The following is a 27243-nucleotide window of genomic DNA, read 5'->3' on the forward strand; positions in this document are numbered from 1 at the left end:
TTACCCCCTACCCGCCATCCCTCAAACACCATAGTTAAGAAAGAAATATTATAAATAATACTATCTTATCCAGGAATCTATTACAAAGTAAGTGTTGTTGAGATATTGAGCTGTAATTTATTGCCTTAACTATGGTGTTTGGGGATGGCGAGTAGGGGGTAATCCACGTTAAATGGCATACTCATAAAGAACAAGAAACGGTAGGATCGATATTACGAACACGTTTAAAGAGTAAAGCAACAACCTTTCAGCATTTGATGTGTAGCAACTTGCAATCGCAATATATGGCGAGCTTTTGAAGTACATCATGTACGTCGACTCCCGTCCAAAAATCCCATTTCCTCATCCATTTGAGGCCCTTTACCATTCGTCTTGTAGGTGGCTGGTCCTTGGCCATGACCATCTTCTGCATCCGTCGCGTTGGCATTGACTGGAGGCTTGATCCCAGAAGCAAACGTATCCGGCTGGTTGCCCTCAATCAGTTGCTCGGCAGAAGCATATCTCTGAAAAGACTCTTCTAGTAGAGGACCGATTCCGTTCTCGGGGACGCGGCTTTTATCATATTTCAACAAAAGTGAGGTATCTTGGATGTAGTCCAGAACTTTGGAAATTTCAATCATGCTTCCCCTAAGTCGCTGTGGTAGTCCTCTCCCCTTAAGAAGGGCCAAAAGTCCAGCGCACGACGTATTGATAGCACCAAGGACTGTTATTGCCACCATGTGGTCGGCAGCTGAGGGTCCTAGTGCTGTAATAACTGCGCCAATGATCACTTGCACCATTGTGAGGAAATTGAAAACAAAGGAGCTAATTCCATATTGCAGTTTCAGATGCTTTCTTTTCTGGATCAGCTTTCTTCGTAAATTGGATGTCGCGGCCATGTATTCTTGGTAGACATGGTGCTCTTCCTGGGAGGTCTGTGATGAAGGCTGATGAGGCTCAGACATGTCACCTGTCAGGGGTCAGGTTTTGGTCTTGAGAACGAGAGGCCTTAGGAGTGATTTATAGGTATCTGCGCTAGTCTTCTCCATCTATCGTTTTCAAGGCCCTTCTCCTCGGTGGTATTGGAAACATCCGGTAAGGTTCGGTCCATACCTTGGGACATCTTGAAATGGAACCGCTCTCTGCGATTTTGTTGTTCTAGACTTGCCCAAACTATCTAGGCAATTAAGGTTACATTATCGGACTCTGTGGGTAGAGCCTGAAGTCGTACGTATTGCCTGAATAGTGGAGCTGGTGAATAAGCCGTTTCTGAACTGTACATTTATGTATTCTTCTCATTACAAAAGTTTGCAGTGACTGTGTCGCTTTTACCAGTAAGATCTCTTGTCTTGGCCCGTGGAATTTACCAATGACGAGAAATCCACATGAAAGTTTCCGCGTGACCAACACTTCGTTTAGACATCGAATCGACACTGCTTGGAATGTTATTGCATTTGCTTGCAGGGCAGTAGATAATTTAGTCAATTTTCACTATCGAACCTGAAACAAAGAAAGCAAAAAAGAAAGAAAAATTCAATACACTGCAAAATAAAATTGGAACCCTTTTGATATTCCTCTCGCATGCTTGCCTCCACAAACTTCGAAATTACGGTCTGTGAATTATTAGTTGTCTAAATAGAAGGAAATAAATTTGAAAAGGCACTCACCGATACTGTAGATTGCCCCCGGAGTTATAGATATGCTCGGCCAGATTCACATCTCTCGCAGCATAATCATTCCCAAAGTCTCCACGTAGCTGGGCGCGTAACACAGGCACATTCTGCTGGCCCTCAATACCGAAATGCACATCTAATGCTTTCTCGGTAAAATCATGCCCACCCCATTTGAAAAAGCCCTGGTGTTGTGTTAGTATTAGATCTTATATGTGAGCTCATACAAAACACCTACATGTTCGTCTCCAAGGACATCATCCAGACGTATTTCGCTTCTTCTGTAAGCCCATGGGTCCTGATTAAATCTGCATTCGCCATATAGGTAGGTGTCCGGACCATCAGAGCGAATTCCAAGATTCTGTGTTCCGTTCATGTTGAAGGGTCCGTCAGTTGAATTGGGGCTATTGTAAAAATTGAAAGGTCCAAGTATTGGATTATCGTAAGTTGGAAAAAAAAGTATTTAATGGCCTTCTTCGATGAATTTACCTGCATTTTATACATTAATTGATGACAGAGTTCCAAATTCCCTTTCTAATCATTACCAGTAGTGATTCAACACTCAACCTTAATTTTGGACATATGGGAAGCTTTTGACTGTTCTTACACTTCCATATGTACAAGTTGAGATAATAACAAGGGCTAGCTCGTACATTACATTTGAGCCGGTCTAGCCGTGTCCGAATTCAGGAGTCGGTAGTCTAGAACTTCTCCGGACCGCTCAAGTAGCATACTACCGGATATATGCCACAAATCACCCATTCAAATTTTCTAATGTTCCAACCTAAATCATGGTGTGACACTCCAAACAAATAAATCTAGACATGTATTTGCCGCCTTCAATTTACGTGATAGTGCTCCCGAGCCTCGGCCAGCCCCGAACCATACATTCCTCTTTAAGGTGAACCACTGATGAAGTCACGGGTCAGCAGACCCATACGGCGCATGGTGTTATCCGTTTGCATCAGGATCTAAAAGTTCTTGGCAATGTCTTCTTCACGGCTCTAATCAAGGATTCCAAGAAAGTGCGACTGGCTCAAAAGGCCGTTAAATGAGTTCTTATGTCTTGATGATGCGAGTGGCCCGCCTGCTTTGTTTTGGTCCGTGCTGATGTCATGATGTCGGGGAACCCGGAAACGCAGCTCGTATAGGTTGTCCCGGCCGTACTTTTGGCCAGCAGCTGCAGGATGAATGGGACCGTGGTAAGCACGGGAAGTGTCGATAGATATTGAATGAAAATATGAAAAGATTTGACACAGAAATAATTATTCATAGTTATTTCATTATTTTGATTTTTTGAGCTGCGATGATCTGTGGGAGAAGGGTCTCCGTGAAGTTCCACAAGATCGCTGAGCTATGGGAGATAACCGCAGCCCCTGTATACCATGTGTTTCTATAGCCTTGTAACTCCTCTAAATCTCTGTAAAACCCGTCGCGAATAGAGTCACCACTGACCACCAGTTTAAACGGCGTATGGCTTTTGAATTCCACGAAATGTGGCACTGGAGATCCGTTTGCGTCGACGGCTTTCTGCAATCGACGGATAACCGCTGTGATGTCTTTTTTCACGGCAGCTTCTTCCAAGGCATAGGGGCTCCCGTACCAGATATAAAACAGTCCAGGGATATTTGTTTCTGTGATTTGGTAGGGACCCGGGAGCTTCGGAATATTGGAAAGCGTTGCTGCATTGGCGTTCCGAAATCGATAACCGGAAGGAAGGCCAGTGTTGTTGACTAGAATAGTATAATATCCGCTGTAACTCCACTGCGAAAATATATTGGACTCGCGGGTCGTTAGGCCGAAAGGCTTCATGTTGTTCAATAGTGGTGGAATGCTGACGAGGAGCTTCGATGCGATGATAAATTTGTTCCTGTGGGAGTTGCCACAACCAGCTTTACATGAGTGCCGTCGGCTGGCCGGCTGGAGGCGACGACTTGGGAAGAGTACAGCACCTTTCCCTTCAGTATCGCAGAAGCTTTGTTGTATATTTCCCCGTTGCCGTCAACACTTCTCACGTCACCCCCTTGTAGGGCATCGATGAATGACTTGTCAAAAATTTTGAACACGTTGACCGTCAACTGTTCCAGTACATTTGACAGGCCTTGCGCAGCCCAGAAGACGTTGTATCCTAAATCTTCTAGGTCATACTTTTGCATGAATTTGGCGAATGGCAAAAGAAGGTCGCTAGGAACGGGATTGGGTAGGTCCCAACTCCACTCTAGATATGGATACTTCTCTATCTGTTTGACGTAGGACGTATAATTGCTGCTCGCGGTGAACGTGACTTCCTGTCCCGTTTCAAAATTGGCATATAACTCTTTTCTTGAATACCCCGTGTATTCTGTCGTTTCAATGCCCAGATAATCCAAATAGTTCTGCGTGACCGGTATATTCCAGTACGCTTGAACACCATAGTCAATTGTGATATTCGTCAGGGGATCAGTGTAAGTGTTTGTATGGCCTCCAAGAACTGCCTCTTTCTCGACGAGCACCACGCTTTGCCCTCGTTTGTGGAGATTGATAGCACCATAGGTGCCAGAAGAGCCACCTCCGATCACTGCGACATCACATGTAATAACGTCCGAGCTGGCGTAGCTAGTCGGATCGAATTTATCTTTAGCGCTTGTGGGATGAAAAGTCCAAGGCAATAGACAGAGAGAAGTGGAAAAGGCGCGAAGCGGTTTCATTGCGGCGGCATAAAACTGGAAATTTTGATCGGAAACTCAGATGGTCGACCAGTACTCCTTTACCTTTATAATGCATGTCGCAGGGTTTCATCCTCCTAATACGAGAACAAATTGAATTCTTTTCTCATAAAAAATATTCTCGCTCCACTGTGGTTCTCTGATTGACTCTCGTATTCTGCGAGCATCTCAGTAGAATGTAAGCACAGGAAGACAAAAGTACGAACTACATTCCAAGCTTCAGCCACCAGGCTTACGTCGAATCCTTTCCAGGGCTTTTCGACGCCTGAAGAAAGCTTCCTGCAGGAACTCGGAATTTCTTTTCGGAATATCTCTGCTTTGACTTCGGTAACTAAACAACCACGTAAGCTATTTCTCGAGAAGCCATCATCATGGCATGTTATGAGGTGGACTTCGTTCAGGTGGATACTAGCACTACATCCTCAGAATCATTGCGTAGAGAGCCTTGGTAAAAATAGGTAGAAATTTTCTATGACTAGACAAATCGACGACTAGTAATATGTAGCAATTTTATCTTTGAAGATGCACATCACAAGTTAGCACGATGGATTTCCCGCACCCTCAGATCGTCCTTGATAATATCCGATGCCCTTTCAGCAACAGCATACACAGTAGCCATGATCGCGGCGCTGACCTGCATTGGAATAACGCTAGCATCAACAACACGAAGATTTCGAACGCCCTTCACTCGTAGCTTCTCATCTACTACTTGTCCCATCGCGCAAGTCCCCAAGGCATGGTGATATGTCACGATGTGATTCCGAACATAGTCCCGAGCTTCTTCAATATTGGAGAGGTTGACTTCCGGAGAAGGGCTGACCCGCCTGGAAATATTCGAATGTACAATGTTCGACCGAAACACTTGATCCGCAAATGAAATCCCCGTAGCAATAATATCGAGATCAACTGGGTGGGATAGAAACCCGGGGTCAATTGTGGGCGGGTCTACAGGATTTGAGGTCCGCACATGTACGCTCCCCCGAGATAACGGATACATGTTGCTAACAACAATGGAGTAGCATGAATTGTAGCCACTGGGCGGGCCAGACATCAGTTTTGCACAATTTTCATGGCCTGCTGCGGTATTGAAATATGCCGGAGTGCCGATGAACTGGATTGCCGCAGAAATTGGATCTTTGATACGTGTGGCGATAACCTCAAACTGCTTGCGTTGAAAGTTGGCATTTTGCTGCGACACTTCAACACTGGCAATAGGAATAATATTTCCAAGGGTATGGCTCATCTGAGCCTCGCTGCATTGTGATGAGTATGCAGTGAAGCCCATGAGGCTAACTGCCCCGGAAAGAGCCCCAGAGTGGTTTTTGGCATAGATGTTTTGATGCTCTTCTAGCAGAGCAGGATTCTTGAACAAAGAATCCATTGACATAATTCCTTCTGCAAGCTCATATGACACTGGTGTCATGGTATGTTCTTGCAAATTTTTCCCAACATCGCTAATGGGTACTTTGCAAAGAATCCCAGCTTGCTTGAGGAGGCTAGGGTCCCCAATTCCCGAAAGCTCTAGAAGTTGGGGACTTTGAATAGATCCAGCGCTGAGTATCACTTCCTTCTTAGCCGAAGCGACATAAAGATTCCCTCCATAAAGTAGCTCGACCCCTTCTGCGTTCGGTACGCCTTCTGCAGTATTACCGAGTAGAATGCGACATACTTGAGCATCTTCCAAAACCATAAGGTTTAGGCGTTTGATGGCCGGTTGAAGATAGCCACTGGCTGCATAACTCCGAACTGGCCTGTCAGTTCTGTCCAAGGTAAACAGAGATCTGTAGAATCCTAGATGGGAGCCACTGTATGGCTCAGCCGGCCGTTGGAGACAAGCGGCCTCATCAAATGCAGCGAGTAATGATTCTTCGATAGGTGGCTGCCAGGTACCTATTGAAGTATGTATTGGGCCGTCAACACCATGGGCTTGTGATTGGATTGGACAAGATGGACTGTCCTCAACTGGCTCCATATTCTCATTCCGTTTAAAGTACGGCAGCAGTTCAGACCATGTCCACCCTTTGAGACTCATCTTTCTGCCCCAATCATCGATGTCTTCAGCAGATGGTCTGTTGTAAGACATGAAGTTGATTCCACTTGAACCACCCAGCATTTTACCACGTGGGATGTGGTATGTCTTCCCGTGAGTGCCAGTCTGCACGAAGTCAAAAACTATGCATCAGACGATATTATTCCCAGATTACTCACCTGTGGGACACTCTCGAAATTCCAGTCATAGTTAGGATCACCCATCATCTGACCCGTTCCAGTAGGTAAATTGACCTTCGGATCATCCAACCGCAGAGATCCAGCTTCGATTACCCCGACTTGAATGTGTGGCTCTTCGGAAAGACGAGCTGCGAGCACGAGGCCCGCGGTTCCACCACCAATGATGAGAACATCAAAGGGAGTTTTGACAAATTCAGAGACCCCGACTGCAGGCATGATTTACAAAGGACTTTATGCTTGAGCACAGAGATAAAAGGTTTAAGTGATTCATTCTTGAGATGGGCCTGGGTATGTTCTTATAGGAAGCGGTCTATGTCCAAGCCTCCTGTGAGCACAGTAATAAACAGGATATTCCCCACTTTCCTAATTGGATACATCATGAGCATGAATATCCGTTGAGGGATGAAAGCAATTGGACAGGCAAGTTTGCACTGTAATCAGCTATTCAGGAGTCTCATGAGATCGTGAAATGGCCCGAAACTACGTTTGTGTCAAACTAATTTACAAGACCAATTTGACTTTGAGCTTATCGCCCTGAATAATCTCTTCCTTGCGACACATCAACTCTGCCATGTCCCAGTTAGCGCTTAGATAGCGTCCAGCCAGCCAAAGTTGTCGCTCTTGAGTCAACCAGACAATTGTGTCGGCACACAATTCTGGTGAATCCACCAACTTGGCTTTTGTGTCTTCAGGCAGATTCGATGCCAACTCAGTATCCACGGCCCCCGGATGGATTGCAAAGGCCAAAATACCCTGAGCAGCGTATTCAACACAAGTGAACTGTGTCAAGCGCAGCATCGCTAATTTCCCAGTCTGATAGGCAGATGCACCAGGCCGAGTCAAGTGGGCACCGATCGAGTTCATATTGACGATGGTCCTTTCGCCGCCTTTCAACAGAAGAGGCAACATGGCCCTTGTCATAAGATATGTTCCCTTGATATTGACCTCCCACGTCCCCCACCAGGCTTTAGGATCAGTTTCCGCGAGGGGGACCCATTTCTCGACGCGACCGGCATTGTTCACTAAAACATCGAGGCGGCCAAAATCACGTTCAACCTCCGCCGCTGCATCTGCAACACTCTGTTCATCCGAAACGTCGAGTACCAGTTTCAGGACTTTTGGTGGAGGATGGCCTGATGTCCGTGCGGCATCGAGCACCGCCGCCTCAGTGGCGTCAAGGGATGATCGTGCGCCGAGTGCAATTGAGGAAGCGCCTGCTTGGGCAAACGAAACTGCTACCGCGCGACCAATGCCCTTTGATGCACCTGTCACGAACACTGCTCGTCCTTGCTGTTTGCATTTGGAGGCTGTGATGGTAGGATAGCTATCATTGTGTGTCTTAGAGATCCAAGTGAATCCTGCAAGGACCGAATGTTAGCTATTTGAGATTAATTGACTGCGCTCGGGTGAACAGGGGGGTTTAGCCTACCAGCGGATGGTGGGAATGCCATTTCGCTCGTTGTTTTGCAATAGTGTCGCGGAGACTTGTATGATTACATTACGTGTTTCTTAAATAGACTCGTTTACTTGCAGCTGATACTACACTTGAAGGATGGCGGGATTGGCATCGGTCTCCCTGGGAGTAACGGATTAATCATTCCGGATTATCTGGACCTTTCGACCTTTGTGGAGATATAACGAAAATACGAGTCTCGTATCTCGGAGCATGATATTTGTCATCTGCCAGCCCACGAATTCTTCGGATAAAAGAGGTCCGAGAAAGATATTCCGCCACTCACCTCGGAAAAACTTTACTGATCAAACAAAGAAACAACATGGCTCCATCCAATTGGAAACTGTTGATAGCTTCTTTCACATCGAAGCGACTGGGTATATTGATAATCAAGATGGAATAGAACATGGATGATCAAGAATTCGGTGGAGCAGACTGGCATATAAAGACCAGGCTTGAGTGGATGAACTGTAATTAATCTCAGCAATCTTTCAAACAACAATATTTTCACAAGTTTCTTCAATATCGAAATCATGTCTCCAATCCCCGCAGGAACTCCTGTTGGACTCGAAATTCCGGCCAAGGATGTGGCTCGAGGTAAGATCTCCCGATGTAATCAATTATCCGAAGACATAATCTAAGCGATACTGGTAGGGGCCGCATTCTACAAGGCAGTTTTCAACTGGACATTCGCCCCCTCCTCTCTGGGTTTCCCCGCTCACAAGCTTCAAACTTTTGAGGTGCCAGGTGGTGTTCTGCCCATCGGAGGGGCTATGCGCCTCGTGGAAGAAATCCCAGTAGGCTCGGGATCTACTAAACTCTACCTCTATGTAGAGAATATCGTGACCGCTTTGGAGGTGAGTTATCAATGAAAGATATCAATACCTCATTTGGCTAATCTATTCAAGGCCATTGAGAAGAATGGTGGCAAGAAGGCAAGCGAGGTGCTTCCCGAAGGTGACAAGGGACTATTCCAATACTTCGAGGATAGCGAGGGCAACAACTTCGCTATCTACACCTACAAATAAGCGACTGTAATCTTTTCTTCGTGACGGAGATTGTATAGAATCTCATAGCAGAACATAAACATGAGAGAAAGTGCCTGAAAACATACTGCAGTACAAGCGTGGAGACAGCCATGCCAGGAACCTCCATAACTATCTCTTATATTTGATTAATTAGCCAGTATTTGGTCAATACAACCTGTAGTTCTTCAAAAGGATCCCCATGTTCCCCCGAAGGAATAAGGAGTAGCCGGCTCGGAGTTTGACAGGGACCGTAGAAATCTATCCGGGTCTTGTTGCTCGTAAATGCGGTATTGATTCTTGAGGGTCGGGCACTACGTAAGCATAGTTAAAACTTCTACCCAACGGATCTTATATATTTAGTATAATCCATCTATTCCTCTCTCACTTCCCAAGGACTACTTTATCGCTTACCTAGGCAAGTCATCGTCACTAAATCACACACCGGGCCAATCGAAGACGCAAGAAATCATGACCGTAACAGCAGCAGAAATTCTGAAGACAATCCCGCCAGTCAGTGAATATCGTTGGTCGTGTAAGGATGTTTCCCAGCGGTTCACCGTCGTGAATCCCGCGACAGGGAAGCCGATAACTGTCGTCCAGGCCGGAAATCCCGACACAGCAGATAAGGCCGTCCAAGCATCACAAAAGGCATTCGAGTCGTGGCGATGGAAGACTCGACAGGAACGCTCAGTCTATCTCATACAGGCTGCCGACGAGCTTCAAAAGCACGTCGGTGAATTGGCCATTCTGCTATGCCTTGAGAACGGGAAACCTGTCAAAGATGCATCATTTGATCTTATGTTTCTGGTGGGAGTGTTTCGTTACTTCGGATCTATTGCCGACAAACTACCTTCGGAATTTTTCGACCAAGGAAATATCTATTCGAGTGTGATTTATGAGCCACATGGGGTGTGTGTGGGTATTTTGCCGTTCAATTGGCCTCCGGTCCATGCTGGGGGGAAATTGGCCCCATGTCTGGCGGCTGGCAATACCATGGTCCTAAAGCCAGGAGAGCAGGCTCCGTTGACATTGATGCGCATTGTTCAAATACTGCAGTCCGTCTTCCCCGAAGATGTTGTCCAGGCGATTCCTGGTCTGGGCCCGGAGTTGCCACAGGCCTTGATCAGTCACCCACTAGTCAAAATGGTCTCGTTGACAGGCTCTACCGCATCAGGCTCGAATGCTGCCCAGCTTGCTGCAGTTACCCTGACCCCTACAGCACTGGAGCTTGGAGGAAAGAATGCCTTTGTTATCTTCGAAGACGCTGATCTAGAGTTAGCTGTGCGCGATACTGTGGATGGGGCCTTTTTCAACAAGGGTGAATCATGCACCGCCGCATCACGGATTTTAGTTCACAAAGACCTTTACCCGACTTTCGTTGATCGCCTCACAATAGCAGTCAAGAGGTTGTGCGCCGGTGATGGACTTGATGAAAAGACTCACATCGGCCCTGTTGTGTCTCTGGAGCGTCAACAGGAGATACTATCCTATATCGAAGAAGGCAAGCGTCAAGGAGCGACTTTATCTGCGCAGGGAAGCCTACCTACAGCCGAAGGTTTAGCGGGGGGGATTTTATGTGGCCCCAACACTCTTCACAGACGTCAAACCTGAAATGACTATTGCACACAAGGAGATCTTCGGACCTGTCGTTGTTGTAGGCTCTTTTGAAACGGAAGAGCAAGCCGTCACAATCGTCAACTCCTCGCAGTACGGACTTTTTGCAGGGGTATACTCCGCGGACTTCAATCGAGCTCTGCGAGTTACTCGAAAGTTGGACGTTGGGGTCGTGTTGGTGAATAATTACTTCCGCGCCCTTTTGGGAACGCCGTTCGGGGGTGTGAAGGACAGTGGATATGGCAGGGAACATTGGATTGGAACACTAAGGGAATGGAGTCGTATCAAAAACGTTCGCTTCCCAAGCGGACTGGGTACTATACCAGCTTGGGGTAGCGCTAGTGATGTATGCAAGCTGTAGTAGTCTCTGCAGTTACACCCACTTCAGCAGAGAAACATGTTCTCGGTCTTAGATGGTTAGGGAGATTTAGACGAAACGACAATTTCAATAGTGCCACACCAGTCAACTAGTGAGAGTTTGCATATCTTCAAAGTAGTGATCGTCAGATAGCCTTTTTTTTTTTTTTTTTTTTTTTTCTCTTGGGAAATCTTCACGGGGAGGTTGCCTGATCGACTATACATGCTCACCACATAAGGCCTCCAGCCCTGCAATTTGAACTTGAACAGGTGAGCTAACCCTTACTTCTTGAATACTACGATGGAATAGAATTTAAAGTAAATATAGTTCTTTTCACTCGTGAACATCAATATACAGTGCAACACCTGGTTTACGCCGAATGAATAGCAACCTGGGCTTTGAAGACATCATGATACCAGTACTAGTATTTGTGTAATAGTAAGCGTCAAATTGCCTTCTACCTTGTGGCAAATTGGAATCCATGGTTTAAAAAAAAATTGCTCTTGCGACTAGTATCAAGGTCTTGTATTTTTGATATTTTACCGAGTCCTACTAGTAGAAGTAACTTAAGTGGAAACTGCTAGTACGCTACTCCGTAGTGTAGTTAAATATATTACCATATTCAAGTTCCGGCATCAGTGCCCGCTGGCACTACTGCCAGTGGTTAATCCTCCATTTCACTGTGTTGTGATATGATTTTGTCCCGAGGTCGCATACCATTTTAAAACAGCCGTACTAGCAAGCTCTTCGACTTCGTTTCTTTTCTCAACTTGCACGTTCCTTCAGCCCAAATTATCAGTTCAAATCCTGTGAAACTTGAACAATAGATTCTGACAATCCCCACTTTTTAAATCTACCAGTTTCCTCACTCATGCAGGTTGCGTCTTCTCAGTGCCTCTTTGCGTCGAGGCCTTGTGGAACGCCACTGGCGGGGCTTATTACGGTGGATGCTATTCGTTCTGATATAAGCATTGTGTTCATACCAATGCCTTCTTCTATCATCATACTATCACTAATTTGATAAAAAATGCGAAAATCTTCTTTCCTACTATACCACTACTAGGTACTAGTACAGACATATAACTAATATTTATAGTGGAAACTTGCCATATCAGTAAGTATCCATACCTACTGGTTATTAGTAGTATCGTCTCAGTGCCAATCTACCGAAAGAGCGTTCAATTTCTGGGCATGACTAAATTGGTGGAATTCGGACTATAAGTAGTACTTCAAGTCGATAATAAATACTACTTGAACTACTTCGTACTCTTTGAAAGAATCGAATTCGATATTAGTGCTCTTACTAGCACAGTACTATGTATGCACTCCCCGCACTAAGCTACGTAAGCAAGGGGGATTTTGTTTGTAATCCGCTTCACTGGCTTATGCCATGGGCCCCTTGATACTCTTGCTTATCCTCCCCTCTTCTTCACTTAGCCATTGTTCTTCTCTTGTTGCATCCCCGTTGAAGACGGCTTTCGTGATTGTCACATCTCGCAATATCGATATGGTGTGGACCATTCTACATGATAACCGAATACGGTCACAAAGTTACACATAAGTAAGCGCTAAGGGGGCTGTGATAGCGCATCACACCTTGGGGCCAAAGCCAAAGTACGCCAATCGACGCCAAAAGACTTCCACTCCACTCCAAAGTACCTCACCTCTTTCGCCTGAGCGCATTACTCGGCTGCGCCCATAAATCTCCAGTACATTCTCCAGTACTCTCGGGGTCTCCGCCCACTTTAGCCTGGACGCTACAGGAAACAAGCTCCCAAGGTCCATTTATAAATTAAGCACCGTCCGTGCGACTCCATCTACCACTGGCCGCGACTATTGATCTGATCTGCTTCCCCTTGAGCCCTGCTTTCTTCTCTTTTTTTTCGTCTGCTGTCCCCCCCAAGTCACCTGATCACATGCTGCTCACCAGCGATATGGATGCCCTAACACGTCGAGACCAGTCTTCTCGGTCCACCGGAAGACAGCGGCAACGGACAGGAAGAGCCTGTGAAGAATGTCGCCGTCGTAAGCTTCGTTGCGATGGACACCAACCGAGGTGTGGTGTTTGCCTCGAGTCGGGGGCAACTTGCGAAATCAACACCCAACGCCAGCCCAGGGGCCCCAAAAAAGGTTACCTGAAAGCGTTGCGGAATCGAGTCGGTATATTTATGATTCCAAGAACAATTGAATTCTATGAGTTTGGACGCTGACGTAAATCACAGCGATGCTCGAGAATCGTCTTCCCGCCCATGACCCTGCGAGCTTCTCCGAATTCAATACACTACCAACCCCCCTCACTGACGAGCATGATGATGGCTGCAGTGTCACTAGCCCTTCCAATCGTTCCGAATCATATCCATCTCCACTTCCTGTGGATAACACAACGGTTTCAGAGTCGGATACGTCCCTGCTGAATACAGTGACGAATGCGACGAATGTCAATTCAATACAATCGGTCGGAATCTATAGCAAAGACATTATTGGGGTCGAACCAATATCTGAATTCATGCAGGCAGAATTGTTTGTTACCTACATGTCCCCGAGTCCTTGGGAATTCATGGCTGATAACGATCGGTCTTAGAAATCAACTATACTTTGACAGAGTTCATCCATCTATCCAGATACTTCATCACCGTCGCTATTTAAGTTGGGCTCGAAAACCCGTGAAAAGGATATCTCGTCGATGTCTACAATATGCCGTGTGGACCCTGGCGTCGCTGCTCTCAGCACAATTCAGACACCTTCAAGAATCATTCTACCAGGAAACTAAACGATCCCTAGAGCACTCTTATCTATCAGGTGATCCGAATAACGGGGTTGATACAGCAGAGATTCAGGCATGGATATTGATAGCAACCTATGAGTCGATGCGAACATTTCATCGCTCGGCGTGGATGAGTGCCGGACGTGCCTTTCGTCTTGTGCAATTGATGCGCCTACACGAGATCGATAGTCCGACAAAATCTTCAATTCCCGAGGCAGATCTGATTGAAACAGAAGAGAAGCGTCGAGTGTTCTGGATGGCCTATTTTTTGGATCATCTACTAAGTATGCGTAATAACTGGCCGATCACTTTGAACGAACATGTGGTAAGGCTCCGATTATATCCAGGTCAAAGCCACTCGATCACATCTGATCTAGTATTTGATTTTTAGATCTGCACCCGTTTGCCGGCAGCGGATGCAGACTTCCAGAGCGGCCAACCGGTGCTAGGAGCTTTCCTCTCGGAAGCAATCATGGATGTTATGCCACAAAACGCCTCCCCGTTCAATGAATGCGTGGTTCTCGCTACAATATGTGGCCGTAGCTTATTCCATGCCCAGCAATACAGTGTTCGCTTTGTGTACGGCGATTTGGCTCCCAACTGGATCGACCAACACCAATGGCTTGACAATGTTCTTACGAACCGACTTCAGATTCTTTCCCAGTACTACCCCTCCCCGGCTCAAATATGCGATCCCCTGATCTCCTTCGCACATATCATGGGACAGGCGAGTGTAATTCATTTATATAAGGGAATTGAATCTGCTGTGTGGACAGTTGACAAAGAAGCCTGGGTGCTTGAATATCAACGGCGAGCATTTAGTGCCGCACAAGAAATTGTCAAACTGGCAAAAGGATTAACAGAGTTCAATTTCTTCAAGGTATACCAGAATGCATCAACAACTATTTCATTTATCGCGGAGAGGCTGGTTAACGAGTTTTCAGATTCACCCCCTCATGCCCATTCCATTATTGCTCTGTGCGGAGTTCCTTTACGGCAATCGTGGCTCAGATGGGGCTTTTAATTCGCTACTTCAAGAGCTTCTACAGATCTTCCGAGAGCTCAAGAATGCCAACGACCCGAGTCAAAGCTATATAGATTTGTTAGAACTTTCATGTACCAACGCATCCATAGGACTTGTCAGGGAGAGCTCTTCTGCTCCATGATGATAACTTGAACTGGTGACAGGGCTATTATGGGTTACCTGTTAAATTAAATAACGATTATATACTGTCTAAAAGGTTGGTGAGTGTTACATGTGTCGCTACATGTTTCATTTAGATGTGAATAAATATCGTGTTTATTGAACTCCAACTGAAATATCATAACATCCATCGGAGAATACTAGCAGTATGATGAGACATTTTGTCTGTGAACTATCTGATTACTTTGCCTTGTGCTTATAAGTGGTGGCTGTACGCTCCATCATGTGCTCTTCCACGGTGAGAACATCCTCTTCATCGGAATCCTTCCCAACACAATCTAGAGGCCTCAATTTATAGTCCACATTGCCGTCAAAGAAAAACACTACACTGTAGCGGTCGGTCGGATTCTTGTTGATGACACGGTGAGTGCTGCTTCTGTAATTTCCCCTGGTGATTCTGCTAATCATATCCCCTAGGTTGACCACGTAGGCATCTTTGTTCGGAGGAACTCCGATCCATTCACCCGTTTCATGGTCTTGTACCTCAAGACCTGCATGTTCATCTTGGAGAAGAAGCGTAATGGCTCCGAAGTCCGTATGTGCGCTGCTGCCTAGCTGGCGGCCCTTTGCCAGGTCCATCTCGGGGGTAGGCGGGTAATGGAGCAGCCGAAGCGGGCATGCAGGGTCGTTCTCTTTGAACTCATCGAATACATGCGGTCCATATGGCAATGTAGCCGCAATAAGATCCAACACCAACCAGCACAACTTTAACATAGCCTCATAATATTCTTCAATAGTGTACCGAAAGTCTTCCTCAGCTAGCAGCTCACTGGGCGGCCAAATGTTGGGTCCCATGAAGAAGCGCCGGCTCACCACTCGAGGATCGTCAATGGGAATGTCCGTCCCAGAGATGAAGCCTTCCTTCAGGTCTGGTAGTACATCTTCTTCGTACGACTGTGAAGCCATAGGATCGTATCCTCGGAAACCAACGCTCTTGCAACGTGACTTGACCTCTCTTGGAAGGTCGAAGAACCTAGCTGCTGCCGCGAAGACAGATTGCTGCAGGGCGGGGGAGATTCCGTGTCCGAGTAGTTGGAAAAAACCAGTGGACTGGCATGCAGCTCGCACGTCATCGATTACCTTGCGAGCGCCTTCACTGTTGGGGTCCTCCAGATAGGGGCTGATATCGACAGCCGGGAGATAGAAGGATGATTCTGTTGAGATAGGCATTTTATTGGATGATTCAGGAACACGTCTTTATCGTGTCAAGGATTCCAAAACAGCAGTCGGGTCTCGTGCAATAAATACCTGTTATATATGGCCCATTGCGTTGTTTCTAATATCCTTTGCGACAACTCATGGCCTCAAGGGACCAATACGATTGCTTGATTTGATGAAGTAGTCTTATTTGGTAAATGAAATGACCGGTTTCGACACAATAAATCAAGAGGGAGAATGAGGTCGGATAATCCTTTATCGGAAAATCAGCCATCGGAAGAGAGTTGAAGTTGCAGAAATGGTACGCCGTGGCTTCGTGGCTGGATTCTTATCATGGTCCACCGGCGTGAAGGAGCAAATAAGGGTACATTTTCCACTTCTGGATCTCGATATATCTGGCCCGCAGGTAATGTAGTGTACTTTGTATCAAAACAACCTTGAACAACAATCTGGAACTCGAGCTCTTCAAGTTCAAGTTTCTGCGTGGCTATAAATCCCAATAGAATACAGTCAAAAGATATTCATTTCTTCAAGTTGAAGGTGGATCTCTTCTTTATCCTTTGCCTTCATCATTCACACAGTCCTCTCACGATGGTGCAAACAAATCCCACGACGGCTGACGATACTTTACACCTTCCCCGAATTCTCTGCCTTCATGGGGGAGGATCTAATGCCGCCGTCTTCCAATCTCAGTGTCGCCGACTCATTGCTCAACTCAAGTCCGAGTTCCGCTTTGTATTTGCACAGGCGCCGTTTCTATCCGAAGCGGGCCCAGATGTCATGTCGGTATACAGTCAATGGGGCCCATTCCGACGTTGGCTCCGTTGGAGCCCCGATCATCCGGAGCTTCGGCCTCAATATGCAATCCGAGTACTTGACGACTCTTTAGAAGAAGCCAAGCGCCAAGACGATGCAAAGGGAGCCACTGGAGCGTGGGTTGGTCTGCTTGGCTTTAGTCAGGGCGCGAAGATGTGCGCCAGTATACTCTACCGTCAACAGGTTCGCCAAGAACAACTAGGACGGCGATCCGGAGATTCGGAATACGACTTTGGCATTCTCATAGCGGGCCGTGCGCCGTTTGTTTGCCTGGACCCGCATCTTGATCTACATGCCCCTTTGCCCGATGTGTCGCAGATCACCGATGGGAAATACGAAGGGCCGTGTCCGAATGTTCTGTGCATCCCCACTGTGCATGTACATGGAATCCGAGATCCCCATGTGGCACTTCACAGGCAGCTATTTTCTGACTTCAGTTCCGCCGAAAGTCGGAGGTTGGTTGAGTGGGATGGGGACCATCGGGTCCCGTTGAAGTACAATGATGTTTCATTGGTGGCGTATCAGATTCGAGAACTGGCAATACAGGCGGGCCTAAGATAAGCAATTTAGAACCATGTTATATAATATCGCTTATTTACTGATTTCAGAAGAGACATTCCTTATGGTGTGGTGGGCTTCACTGCCAGAGAATACACCGTGACTCGGACCCGTGGACTGTACTGTCCCATAACTTCAAGAACTTTTGGAAACTTTGAAAAAGACTAGTAGTAATGAACTTAAAGCCCCAGTATGCATGTAATTGTAGATATCGGTTTAGTCATTTCTGACTTGCCTTCACAGCCTGGCCTTCTGGAGGGATTCTTTGTGTAGCTGAGGGAAACTTTGAGATATTCATTGATATTTCCAAGGCGAATGTTAGTAGATAGCACTTGGTCAACGCCATGAATTATCTATTTCCGGTCCAAAGCATTTATTACTAGCTGTTCTGGACATACCCGTAGAATAAGGCTAATGGACTACATCTTAAGCCGATATTTTGCTCGAAAACTTCGTTATCAAATGGCGTCTATGGTTCACTGTGTATATTAGCGTAAGGCCGATTTCGCACGGTTAACGCTCAACGCAAAAAAAAACAATGCCTATTGTACGAGAAACATGAAACCATACAACTCCACTCGCGACATAACCCCAGAAACAGGAAGTCTTCATGCAATCAATAATACAATGGAGGTGCATGATGTGGCTGGAGACTTGATGAAGCATTGACGGGATCCTGCAGCCCGTTTCAGGTAAATGCTATTCCTGACGAGAATCTAAACCCGAAGCACGTGTTTCTCGCAAGCGAAATATGCAAGGAATTGACTGATGGATATGAAGCAATAAGTATGCACGCATTAGTACGCGTCATGCACGGCCTCATTGCGGCCCATATGGGGTCATGGCTTTTTAGTGCTCAATATACTCATTTCTCGGATGGTACCTCGTACTTGTGCGCGATACGAGGTTGAACTTACGCGACACGTCTTAGTCCTTTGTAAAGACTTATCTTGCATATACTCTTCTAAATTCAATTAGATATGGCTGATCGCTCTTGAATTTAGAAGATGTGCACAGTGTATTCATACTGAGACGGCCACGTATACTAGTAGTGGGGCACGAATCCTTTCGTACTTTTGTTGGCCAAGCTTACGCCTCAGTTCGACGATGTTAAGGCCCGCCACCTCAATCGGGCCGTCCCGAAGGTCTCTAGTGTGGAATTTGGTGTAAGACTTCGGAATCATTCCTCGGAATAACTTGGATAATTGGATTCAACTTTGCAACCAAAGCCTTCAGGATTGTTATGTCCGAGGGAGCCGGTGGCAACTAGCAAGTTTGTCGTGTTCGTCGTATGGACCGAGAATTAGCGCTTACTTTCGGAATCTACTATCACCATCGTACTCCGTATTGTGCGATTAGATTGTCCGATGCAAAGAGACGAAAGGAACATGGAGAGAAAGATGAATACGGGTCCACGGGGCCTTCAAGTTTGCGCGGGCCACTAACTGACCGGAGTAACTTCGAATATGTGCTCTACTAGAGGAAATAAACTCGTCGTGCTTGAAATTCCGGTGTAATTGCAAATTTGAAAGCATTAACCTACTAGTAGATGCCACGGTCATATATAGTTGCTGCCAACCACAATAATAAGCATATCTCTCACACACTCCAAGGTTCAAAATTCTGTTTCATTTCTGAGTGGTATTTCGACCAGTTCTTTATCATTGCAAAGAAGACTCCTACCAGTCGGCTTCAACGCGGCTCAGGAAAGTAGCCTCATTGCAAGCATCGATCATGAGTGAATCAACTCCACAGGTCGAGCTGAAGCCCAAGGCGTTTGTATTTGGCTCGCAAGACTTGTCTTTCAACTCCGTGTCTTTCAAGAATCTTCACAGTCAACTTCATAGTCAGCAATGGGCCGCCGATGTTCTTGCTAGCCTTCCAGATCTCTGGGACAAGCTCTCAACCAGTGGGCTGCGAGCTCAACAATCCGATAGCAGACACCTACTCGATAACCTGAACTCATGGATAGCTAGTGGGAAAGCTCCAGAGGCAGCATTTCCTTTGCCAAATATACTGCTTTCGCCCCTTGTTGTCATATGCCAATTGATTGACTACCTCGATTTCATTCAGTCAGGCATACCGGGGCTAAGAAATGAGGATGACTTTTCCAAAACATTCCCTGAAGATATGGAGACACTCGGTCTTTGCATTGGTACTTTGAGTGCCTTTGCAGTGGCTTGCTCCTCGAATATGGCCGACATTCAAGCTAACGGAGGCGTCGCTATAAGACTGGCCATGTTAATTGGTGCTACTGTTGATGCTGAGGAGGACTCTCGCGAGCCGGAAAGGAAGTCGATGAGCTTTTCGGTTTCATCGGTTGGTTCTGAACTTGGCGAATCATTTACTTCTGCCCTTGACTCATTCACTGACGTGAGTTCCGAGTAATTGCCAACAACACCGCTTCAACTGCTAATCTTCGTTCTCTAGGCTTATATTTCGGTCATTGTTGATCAAAAGCGGGCCACGTTTACGACATCGAGTGAAACGGGCCCAACTTTCGTCGAGCAGATGAAGAAAAATGGGGCACATGTCACATCCATTGCACTTTCGGGACGATTTCACTGGAAGAATCATGAAAAGCCGGTCGCCTCTTTGATGAGCCTTTGTGATCGTTATCCAGACCTGCAGTTTCCCGAAATTTCCAATATGATACTGGCAAGCCGATCCAGCGGCGACGGGAAATATGTCACCTCAGGAAAGCTTCACGAGATCGCTTTGCTGGCCATTCTGTTGGAGCAATCTCAGTGGTACGAGACTTGCCGCCTTGCCTACTATTCAAATTTCATCCCAGAAAATGCAGCAGTGGTATGTTTCGGATCCGAGCGTTGCATGCCGCCGACTATTTCTCGAAAACTTGGTTCACGCCTAATATACGTACACGAGATCAACATCGCGTCGTCCCAGATTCCTGGTAGCCTTCTCGGCAGAACACAAACTGTGGAATTGGCGGACCTTCCTGATGAGCGTATTGCTGTCATTGGAATGGCATGTCAGTTACCAGGGGCAGGGGATCATGAGGCATTTCGAGAGATCCTGAAACGCGGCCAATCGCAGCACAGAGAGGTGCCTGATGATCGTTTCGGCATGGAGACTGCATGGCGAGATATTGGAAAACACAAATGGTACGGGAACTTCATCGACAATCACGATACTTTTGACCACAAATTTTTCAAGAAGAGCCCTCGGGAAATTTCGTCCACAGACCCACAACACCGTCTAATGCTGCAAGTGGCGTATCAAGCTGTCGAACAATCTGGCTATTTTGGAAATGACGCCACAAACCAACCTATCGGATGCTTCATGGGGGTTGGTAATGTCGACTACGAGGAGAACATTGCGTGTTATCCTGCAAATGCCTACTCAGCGACCGGCAATCTCAAGAGCTTTCTTGCTGGCAAAATCAGCCATCATTTCGGATGGACTGGTCCCAGTTTGACACTTGATACAGCCTGCTCATCCTCCAGTGTTGCTATTCACCAGGCATGTCGTTCAATAATCAATGGTGAATGCAGTGGGGCACTTGCCGGAGGTGTCAACATTATCACGAGCCCGAATTGGTATCACAACCTGGATGGGGCGTCTTTCCTCAGTCCAACTGGACAATGCAAGCCATTCGACTCAAAGGCAGATGGATATTGCAGAGGTGAAGGCGTTGGCGCTGTGTTTTTGAAACGACTTTCCTCCGCTATCGCAGATGGTGACCAGGTACTTGGTGTCATCGCTAGTACAAAGGTCTACCAGAATCAAAACTGCACCGCGATCACCGTTCCAAATGCGACCTCGCTCTCACAGCTATTTACGGATGTTGTGCGTCAAGCTAGATTAGAGCCTAAACAAATCTCTCTTGTCGAGGCCCACGGAACAGGAACACCTGTTGGAGACCCGGCCGAATATAATGGCATTCGATCTGTCTTTGGTGGTGCTATGCGGTCCGACATTTTATCATTAGGATCAACGAAGGGCTTCATTGGCCACACAGAGTGTGCTTCAGGAGTGGCATCTTTGGTGAAGACTTTGATCATGATCAATGAAGGATTTATCCCACCACAGGCTAGCTTTTCGAGCATCAACCCCGCTCTGAATACGAAGGCTGAAGACAGAATCGAGGTATCTACTCAGCTCAGGAACTGGGACACACCGTTCAAGGCTGCTCTTATCAACAACTATGGGGCTTCTGGATCGAATGCTTCCATGATTGTCACGCAGGCCCCAAAGGCAGCTAATGATCCATCTACCATATTACCCGAGGGCGGCTACCCATTCTGGATCACTGCATTTGATCAGCAAAGCCTTCTAAATTATGCGAAGCAATTGCGCAGGTATGTCCAAGGGGCCCAGGAAAAAGAAACTAACCTAAGCCTTGGAAATCTTTCATTCCAAGTCTCCAGACAGTCAAATCGACGCCTCCCCCACGCGCTGATATTCAATGCCCGTACAAAGGAGGAGCTGCACAAGGTTCTAGAGTCCTTCGAGAGTGGCAGCCAGAGCGTCCACCATGTTCAGGTTCAAGACCCCAAGCCCGTTATCCTGTGCTTTGGTGGACAGGTTTCCACATATGTTGGTTTGGACCAAGAGGTCTATAAGGGCAATGCGATCCTGAGAGAATATCTTGATCAATGTGATGCTACAATCCTGTCCCTTGGCCAGGAAAGCATCTTTCCAGCTATCTTCCAACGATCGCCAATTTCGGATATTGTTCAACTTCAAACTACTTTGTTCGCAATGCAGTACGCCTGTGCAAAGGCGTGGCTTAGTAGCGGGCTGAGGGTTGCCTCTGTTGTTGGACATAGCTTTGGAGAACTTACAGCTCTATGTATTTCCAACGCAGTATCATTGAAAGATGCCGTAAGAATGATTGCGGGCCGAGCACGCCTGATCCAGGACCGCTGGGGTAGTGAGAAGGGTTCCATGATCGCCATTGAGGCGGATCTTCCTGACGTTGAAGCTTTGCTGGCCAAGGTGAACTCACAGGAAGGGTCCGAAGCCCACCTTTCGATCGCCTGCTACAACTCATCGAGAAGCTTCACATTGGCTGGCTCGTTCAAACAAGTCGACTATGCGGAGAACCTTCTCAGAAGTGACTCAAATTTCTCAGGGGTGAGAGCTAAAAGATTGAACGTGACCAATGCTTTTCATTCAGCTCTAGTCGACGCATTGGTTGATGATTTGGAAAATTTGGGACATACCATTGAGTTCAAAGAGCCAACGATCAAACTCGAGAGAGCAACCGAGTATGAGTCCACCAATCCGCTAAATGCGACCTATTTCTCGGAACATATGAGAAAGCCAGTCTTCTTTGCACATGCAGTCAAGAGACTTTCAGAAAGATTCCCTGCTGCAGTTTGGTTAGAGGCCGGGTCCAACTCGACTGTCACAACCATGGCAAGCCGAGCTTTAGGAACATCGAATACCCACTTCCAGCCGGTCAATATTACTAGCGAGGGCTCATTCCAATTCCTTTCTGATGCGACTATCAACCTCTGGAAGAATGGTCAAAATGTGACCTTCTGGGCCCATCACCGCATACAAACACCCGCTTACACTCCGGTCCTGCTGCCTCCGTACCAGTTCGAGAAATCAAAACACTGGATGGATCTGAGAGTGCCTCCAAAGCTTGAGGACTCCGGACATCGAGAGGAGCAGCTAGTGGCTATAGAGGCACCAAAGGGGTTGACAACTTTTGTTGGATACCAAGATGCATCCCGGCGCTCAGTACGATTCGGTGTCAATGTCACATCAGACAAGTATATTCGCCTGCTTTCTGGCCACATCATGGCAAATGAAGCGGCTGTCTGTCCTGGAATGTTCCAGGTCGAGATAGTACTTGATGCATTGACGAGTCTTCGACCAGACTTCCAGAACCATAGCTTTATCCCAGAGTTATGTGGCCTCAGACATTACCACCCTCTTGTGAAGGATGAATCCCGGGCTGTTTGGATAGAAGCAGACTCTTCAGACGCGGAGGGACTGATCTGGAGTTGGAAGTTAACCGCGACCGATGTTAAAGGCACCGGCTCTGTCACCCACACTTCAGGAACGATCATCTTTCAGCCGGCAGACAGCGTGCAGGTTAAGTCTGAGCTTGAGAAACTGACACGACTGATCGGTCGAAAGCGTTGTCTGCAACTTCTGGACAGCAATCTTGCTGATGATGTTCTGCAAGGCCGCAACATCTACCGCGCCTTTTCCGAGGTAATTGATTATAAAGAGGTCTATCGTCATGTCACCAAGATCGCCGGGAGAGACAATGAGTCGGCGGGTAGGGTCATCAAGCCGTATTCAAATGAAGATTGCCTAGATACAGTTTTAACCGACTGTTTCTGCCAAGTGGCAGGCATATTCGTGAATCTCATGACCACTCAGGTTGATCTGTCAGAAAGAGGAATTTTCATCTGCGATGGTATCGATCGGTGGTTGCGAGCACCTGAAGCGATTTCAAACGACAACCCTTCGGATGTTTACGAAATATTTGCTTTGCACCATCCTGAATCAGAATCAAAGTATCTCAGTGATGTATTTGCATTTGATGCTCGTGATGGGTCGCTCGTCGAAGTGGCTCTCGGTATCAGCTACCAGAAGGTCCCCATCTCCGGTATTCGCAAGGTCTTGACAAGGGCAGGTGGGCTTCAGCCTCAGGTGCTGCCATCCTCTGTTTCAAAGGTCAATGTTCCGCCGGCAAACTTCCTTCCAGTTGCACCTCCGCCGTTACTCAATGGCTCGGCTGCCAAGGTGACCGTCACATCCACACCGAAGAAGTTGCCAAAGACACCCAGTGTAGATATAACCGGTGTTATGCGGGACATCATCTGCAACCTTTCTGGTCTTGAGCCAGAAGAAGTCAAGGATGATTCTGATTTGGTTGAGATCGGTATCGATTCTTTGATGAGCATGGAACTGGGCCGAGAAATTGATTTGGCTTTCAAGACCACCATCGACGTTAATCAGCTTATTGACGTGACCGACTTCCGCAGTTTGATTGAGACTTTGGGAAGGATCATGGGCCTTGATGACACAGATGGTGACTCTGGATTCGTCGAAGATGACAGAAATGACGAGGCTGTCACAAATGGAAACGGAAATCATTCTATCGCACCTAATGGGAATCGTATTTCGTCTCCTAGTCCCCAGGGTCTCTCACTTCCAGAATCCACGGTCCTTGAATGTTTCCGTATTGCAAAGGAGGCTACGGATGACTTCATGGTGAATGGTCAGCTTGGAACATATTATACCGAAGTCATGCCAAGATCAACCAAGCTCTGTGTTGCTCACATTGTCAATGCTTTTGAACAGCTTGGGTGTCCGATCCGCAACGCAGTTGCGGGCCAGAAACTTGAGCGTGTTCCCTACTTACCAAAGCATGAGCGCTTCATGAATTTGATCTATGGGCTTCTCGAAGAAGATGGTTTGATTGAAATAAGTGGATCCGACATCGTGCGAACATCTGTGCCTGTCGCAGCGAAATCGGTAGATGACATGCTAGAGGAATTATTGCGTGACGAGCCCGTCCATGCGGCCGAGCATAAACTCACGGGGATGATCGGTCCAAAATTTGCAGATTGCCTCATCGGCAAAGAAGATGGGCTCCAGATGATCTTTGGATCCCCAGAAGGAAAAGAAATTGTCACTGATGTATATGCGAAGTCTCCCATCAATTCAGTGTGGATCCAGCAGGCGGAATTCTTCCTCGAGCATCTTATCCAAAGGTTGCCGGTAACGGGCGAACCACTGCGCATTTTGGAAATGGGAGCTGGTACGGGCGGAACAACCGTCAAGATGATTTCTCTCTTGGAGAGCATAGGTGTCCCAGTCGAATACACGATGACGGATCTTTCCTCGTCACTCGTTGCTGCCGCTCGCAAACGATTCAAGAAGTACCCTTTCATGAAATTCAAAGTTGTGAACATCGAGTCGCCGCCAGATGCAGATCTATTGCACAGTCAGCACATCATTCTAGCCACCAATTGTGTCCATGCTACTCGCAATCTGGAAATATCAACAAGAAATATCCATCATATCTTACGCCCTGATGGATTTCTGCTCTTGCTCGAGATGACAGAACAAGTCCCTTGGGTTGACTTTATTTTCGGCTTGCTAGAAGGATGGTGGCTCTTCGAAGACGGTCGCCAACACGCGCTTCAACCTCCAGCTCACTGGAGGAAAATCCTCACATCAGTTGGATACGGTGCGGTTGATTGGACCGATGGTGCTAGACCAGAAACAAATCTTCAGCGATTGATCATTGCTCTTGCGTCCGGATCCAGGTATGATCCCGCGTCCCAATCACTTCAACCCTCGGCAACGTCCTCATTGACATATACTGCAGGACGTCAAGAGATCATTGATTCATACATTCATGAATATACCAAGGAATTCCACTCACTCTCTGTTTCCAATTTACAAATCCCCGTCCTACCCTCTCCCGCGGGTCACTGTGTGCTAGTCACTGGTGCAACAGGAAGCCTCGGCTCCCATGTCGTGGCCTATCTCGCTAGACTTCCTAATGTCCACAAGGTGGTCTGTCTGAATCGATGGAGTACTGTTCCAGCGACTGTACGTCAAGTTGAATCTTTCAAGCTTCGGGGTATCGCGCTCGATGAAAGGTCTCGCTCCAAGCTTGAGATTCTCGAAGTGGACACATCAAAGCCATCATTTGGGTTACCAGCGAAGACTTACCAGAAGCTTGTGAGCACGGCAACACATATTGTTCACAATGCATGGCCGATGAGCCTTACAAGGTCTATCCGAGGGTATGAGAGCCAGTTCAGTGTCATGCGGAACCTCATCAACCTTGCACGAGAAGTAGTATCAAGGCGACCTGCGCCATTCAAATTCAGCTTTCAGTTCATCTCATCAATCGGAATCGTGAGCTACCACCCTGTTCGGTACGGAGTAATCCGTGCACCGGAGGAGACAATGAGCGCAGATTCTGTTCTACCAGTCGGATATGCTGAAGCGAAGCTAGTGTGCGAACGCATGCTGGACGAGACGCTGCATCGCTATCCATCCCGATTCCGACCGATGGCAGTCAGAATTGCCCAAATCACTGGTACTGAAAGCAACGGATATTGGAATCCAGTCGAGCATTTCGCCTTTCTGGTCAAGTCGTCCCAGTTCCTCAAAGCCTTTCCAGATCTTGATGGTTCTCTCTCTTGGTGTCCTGTTGATGATGTTTCCGCGACACTGGGCGAATTGTTGATTTCCGATACAAAGCCTTATCCGATCTATCATATTGAGAATCCGTCAAGACAGCCTTGGCAAGATGTGGTAAAAGCTTTGACGGAGTTACTCGATATCCCACAAGAGGGTATAATTCCGTTCGACCAATGGCTTGAACGAGTCCGAAATTCATCGGCTTCGATCAACGAAAATCCAGCCAAACAGTTGGTGGAATTCTTCAGTCAGCATTTTATCCGAATGTCATGTGGAGGTTTGATATTGGACACTAGCAAAACAAAAAGGCACTCAGCAACTTTACGAGAAAGAGGACGTGTGGAGTTGAATTCAATTGTGAAATACATTTCTGCGTGGAAGACCATTGGATTTCTTGAATGAGACGATGCCGTTATATGATGATTAGAATGCTGGACAATGGAATTTTATTTGGTCCAACTTGAACTTGAACTTGAACTAGTAGTAAAACCTTGGGGCATCTGAAATGAACGCATTCCAACTTCTCATTTCCAACTACGTAGTAGGTAGTGAAT

At 46.9% G+C, this 27243-nt stretch overlaps 11 protein-coding genes across 11 annotated transcripts; 5 read left to right on the top strand and 6 right to left on the bottom strand.

The window, feature by feature from the left end:
• Positions 1–305: 305 nt before the first annotated feature.
• N7481_006642 (uncharacterized protein) lies at positions 306–944 on the bottom strand (the record flags this gene model as incomplete). The annotated part of the gene is made up of 1 exon (XM_057265861.1): positions 306–944. The coding sequence occupies one exon, from the start codon at positions 942–944 to the stop codon at positions 306–308; it is 639 nt and encodes a 212-aa protein (XP_057123581.1).
• A 641-nt stretch (positions 945–1585) lies between these two features.
• Positions 1586–2025, bottom strand: N7481_006643 (CVNH domain-containing protein; the record flags this gene model as incomplete). The annotated part of the gene is made up of 3 exons (XM_057265862.1): positions 1586–1592; positions 1647–1834; positions 1888–2025. 3 exons carry the CDS (start codon positions 2023–2025, stop codon positions 1586–1588), a joined length of 333 nt encoding a protein of 110 aa, XP_057123582.1.
• An 899-nt stretch (positions 2026–2924) lies between these two features.
• Positions 2925–4336, bottom strand: N7481_006644 (NAD(P)/FAD-dependent oxidoreductase; the record flags this gene model as incomplete). The annotated part of the gene is made up of 2 exons (XM_057265863.1): positions 2925–3519; positions 3597–4336. 2 exons carry the CDS (start codon positions 4334–4336, stop codon positions 2925–2927), a joined length of 1335 nt encoding a protein of 444 aa, XP_057123583.1.
• Positions 4337–4883: 547 nt separating this feature from the next.
• N7481_006645 (GMC family oxidoreductase) lies at positions 4884–6799 on the bottom strand (the record flags this gene model as incomplete). Its single annotated transcript, XM_057265864.1, has 2 exons — positions 4884–6509; positions 6563–6799. 2 exons carry the CDS (start codon positions 6797–6799, stop codon positions 4884–4886), a joined length of 1863 nt encoding a protein of 620 aa, XP_057123584.1.
• A 285-nt stretch (positions 6800–7084) lies between these two features.
• Positions 7085–8034, bottom strand: N7481_006646 (SDR family NAD(P)-dependent oxidoreductase; the record flags this gene model as incomplete). Its single annotated transcript, XM_057265865.1, has 2 exons — positions 7085–7941; positions 8013–8034. The coding sequence occupies 2 exons, from the start codon at positions 8032–8034 to the stop codon at positions 7085–7087; spliced, it is 879 nt and encodes a 292-aa protein (XP_057123585.1).
• A 535-nt stretch (positions 8035–8569) lies between these two features.
• N7481_006647 (VOC family protein) lies at positions 8570–9064 on the top strand (the record flags this gene model as incomplete). Its single annotated transcript, XM_057265866.1, has 3 exons — positions 8570–8633; positions 8691–8893; positions 8945–9064. 3 exons carry the CDS (start codon positions 8570–8572, stop codon positions 9062–9064), a joined length of 387 nt encoding a protein of 128 aa, XP_057123586.1.
• A 468-nt stretch (positions 9065–9532) lies between these two features.
• Positions 9533–11039, top strand: N7481_006648 (aldehyde dehydrogenase family protein; the record flags this gene model as incomplete). Its single annotated transcript, XM_057265867.1, has 2 exons — positions 9533–10619; positions 10663–11039. 2 exons carry the CDS (start codon positions 9533–9535, stop codon positions 11037–11039), a joined length of 1464 nt encoding a protein of 487 aa, XP_057123587.1.
• Positions 11040–13260: 2221 nt separating this feature from the next.
• Positions 13261–14824, top strand: N7481_006649 (fungal specific transcription factor domain-containing protein; the record flags this gene model as incomplete). Its single annotated transcript, XM_057265868.1, is given in 3 exon segments — positions 13261–13610; positions 13639–14176; positions 14192–14824. 3 exon segments carry the CDS (start codon positions 13261–13263, stop codon positions 14822–14824), a joined length of 1521 nt encoding a protein of 506 aa, XP_057123588.1.
• A 360-nt stretch (positions 14825–15184) lies between these two features.
• On the bottom strand, positions 15185–16174 carry N7481_006650 (isopenicillin N synthase family dioxygenase; the record flags this gene model as incomplete). Its single annotated transcript, XM_057265869.1, has 1 exon — positions 15185–16174. The coding sequence occupies one exon, from the start codon at positions 16172–16174 to the stop codon at positions 15185–15187; it is 990 nt and encodes a 329-aa protein (XP_057123589.1).
• Positions 16175–16753: 579 nt separating this feature from the next.
• On the top strand, positions 16754–17539 carry N7481_006651 (Serine hydrolase FSH; the record flags this gene model as incomplete). Its single annotated transcript, XM_057265870.1, has 1 exon — positions 16754–17539. The coding sequence occupies one exon, from the start codon at positions 16754–16756 to the stop codon at positions 17537–17539; it is 786 nt and encodes a 261-aa protein (XP_057123590.1).
• A 1731-nt stretch (positions 17540–19270) lies between these two features.
• Positions 19271–27091, top strand: N7481_006652 (Male sterility NAD-binding; the record flags this gene model as incomplete). Its single annotated transcript, XM_057265871.1, has 2 exons — positions 19271–19909; positions 19967–27091. 2 exons carry the CDS (start codon positions 19271–19273, stop codon positions 27089–27091), a joined length of 7764 nt encoding a protein of 2587 aa, XP_057123591.1.
• Between the last annotated feature and the right edge of the window lie 152 nt (positions 27092–27243).

The sequence above is a fragment of the Penicillium waksmanii genome, assembly GCF_028829765.1.
Source record: "Penicillium waksmanii strain IBT 27052 chromosome Unknown utg000005l:1.0-5232799.0:1.0-5237142.0, whole genome shotgun sequence".
Taxonomy (NCBI): Eukaryota; Fungi; Ascomycota; class Eurotiomycetes; order Eurotiales; family Aspergillaceae; genus Penicillium; species Penicillium waksmanii.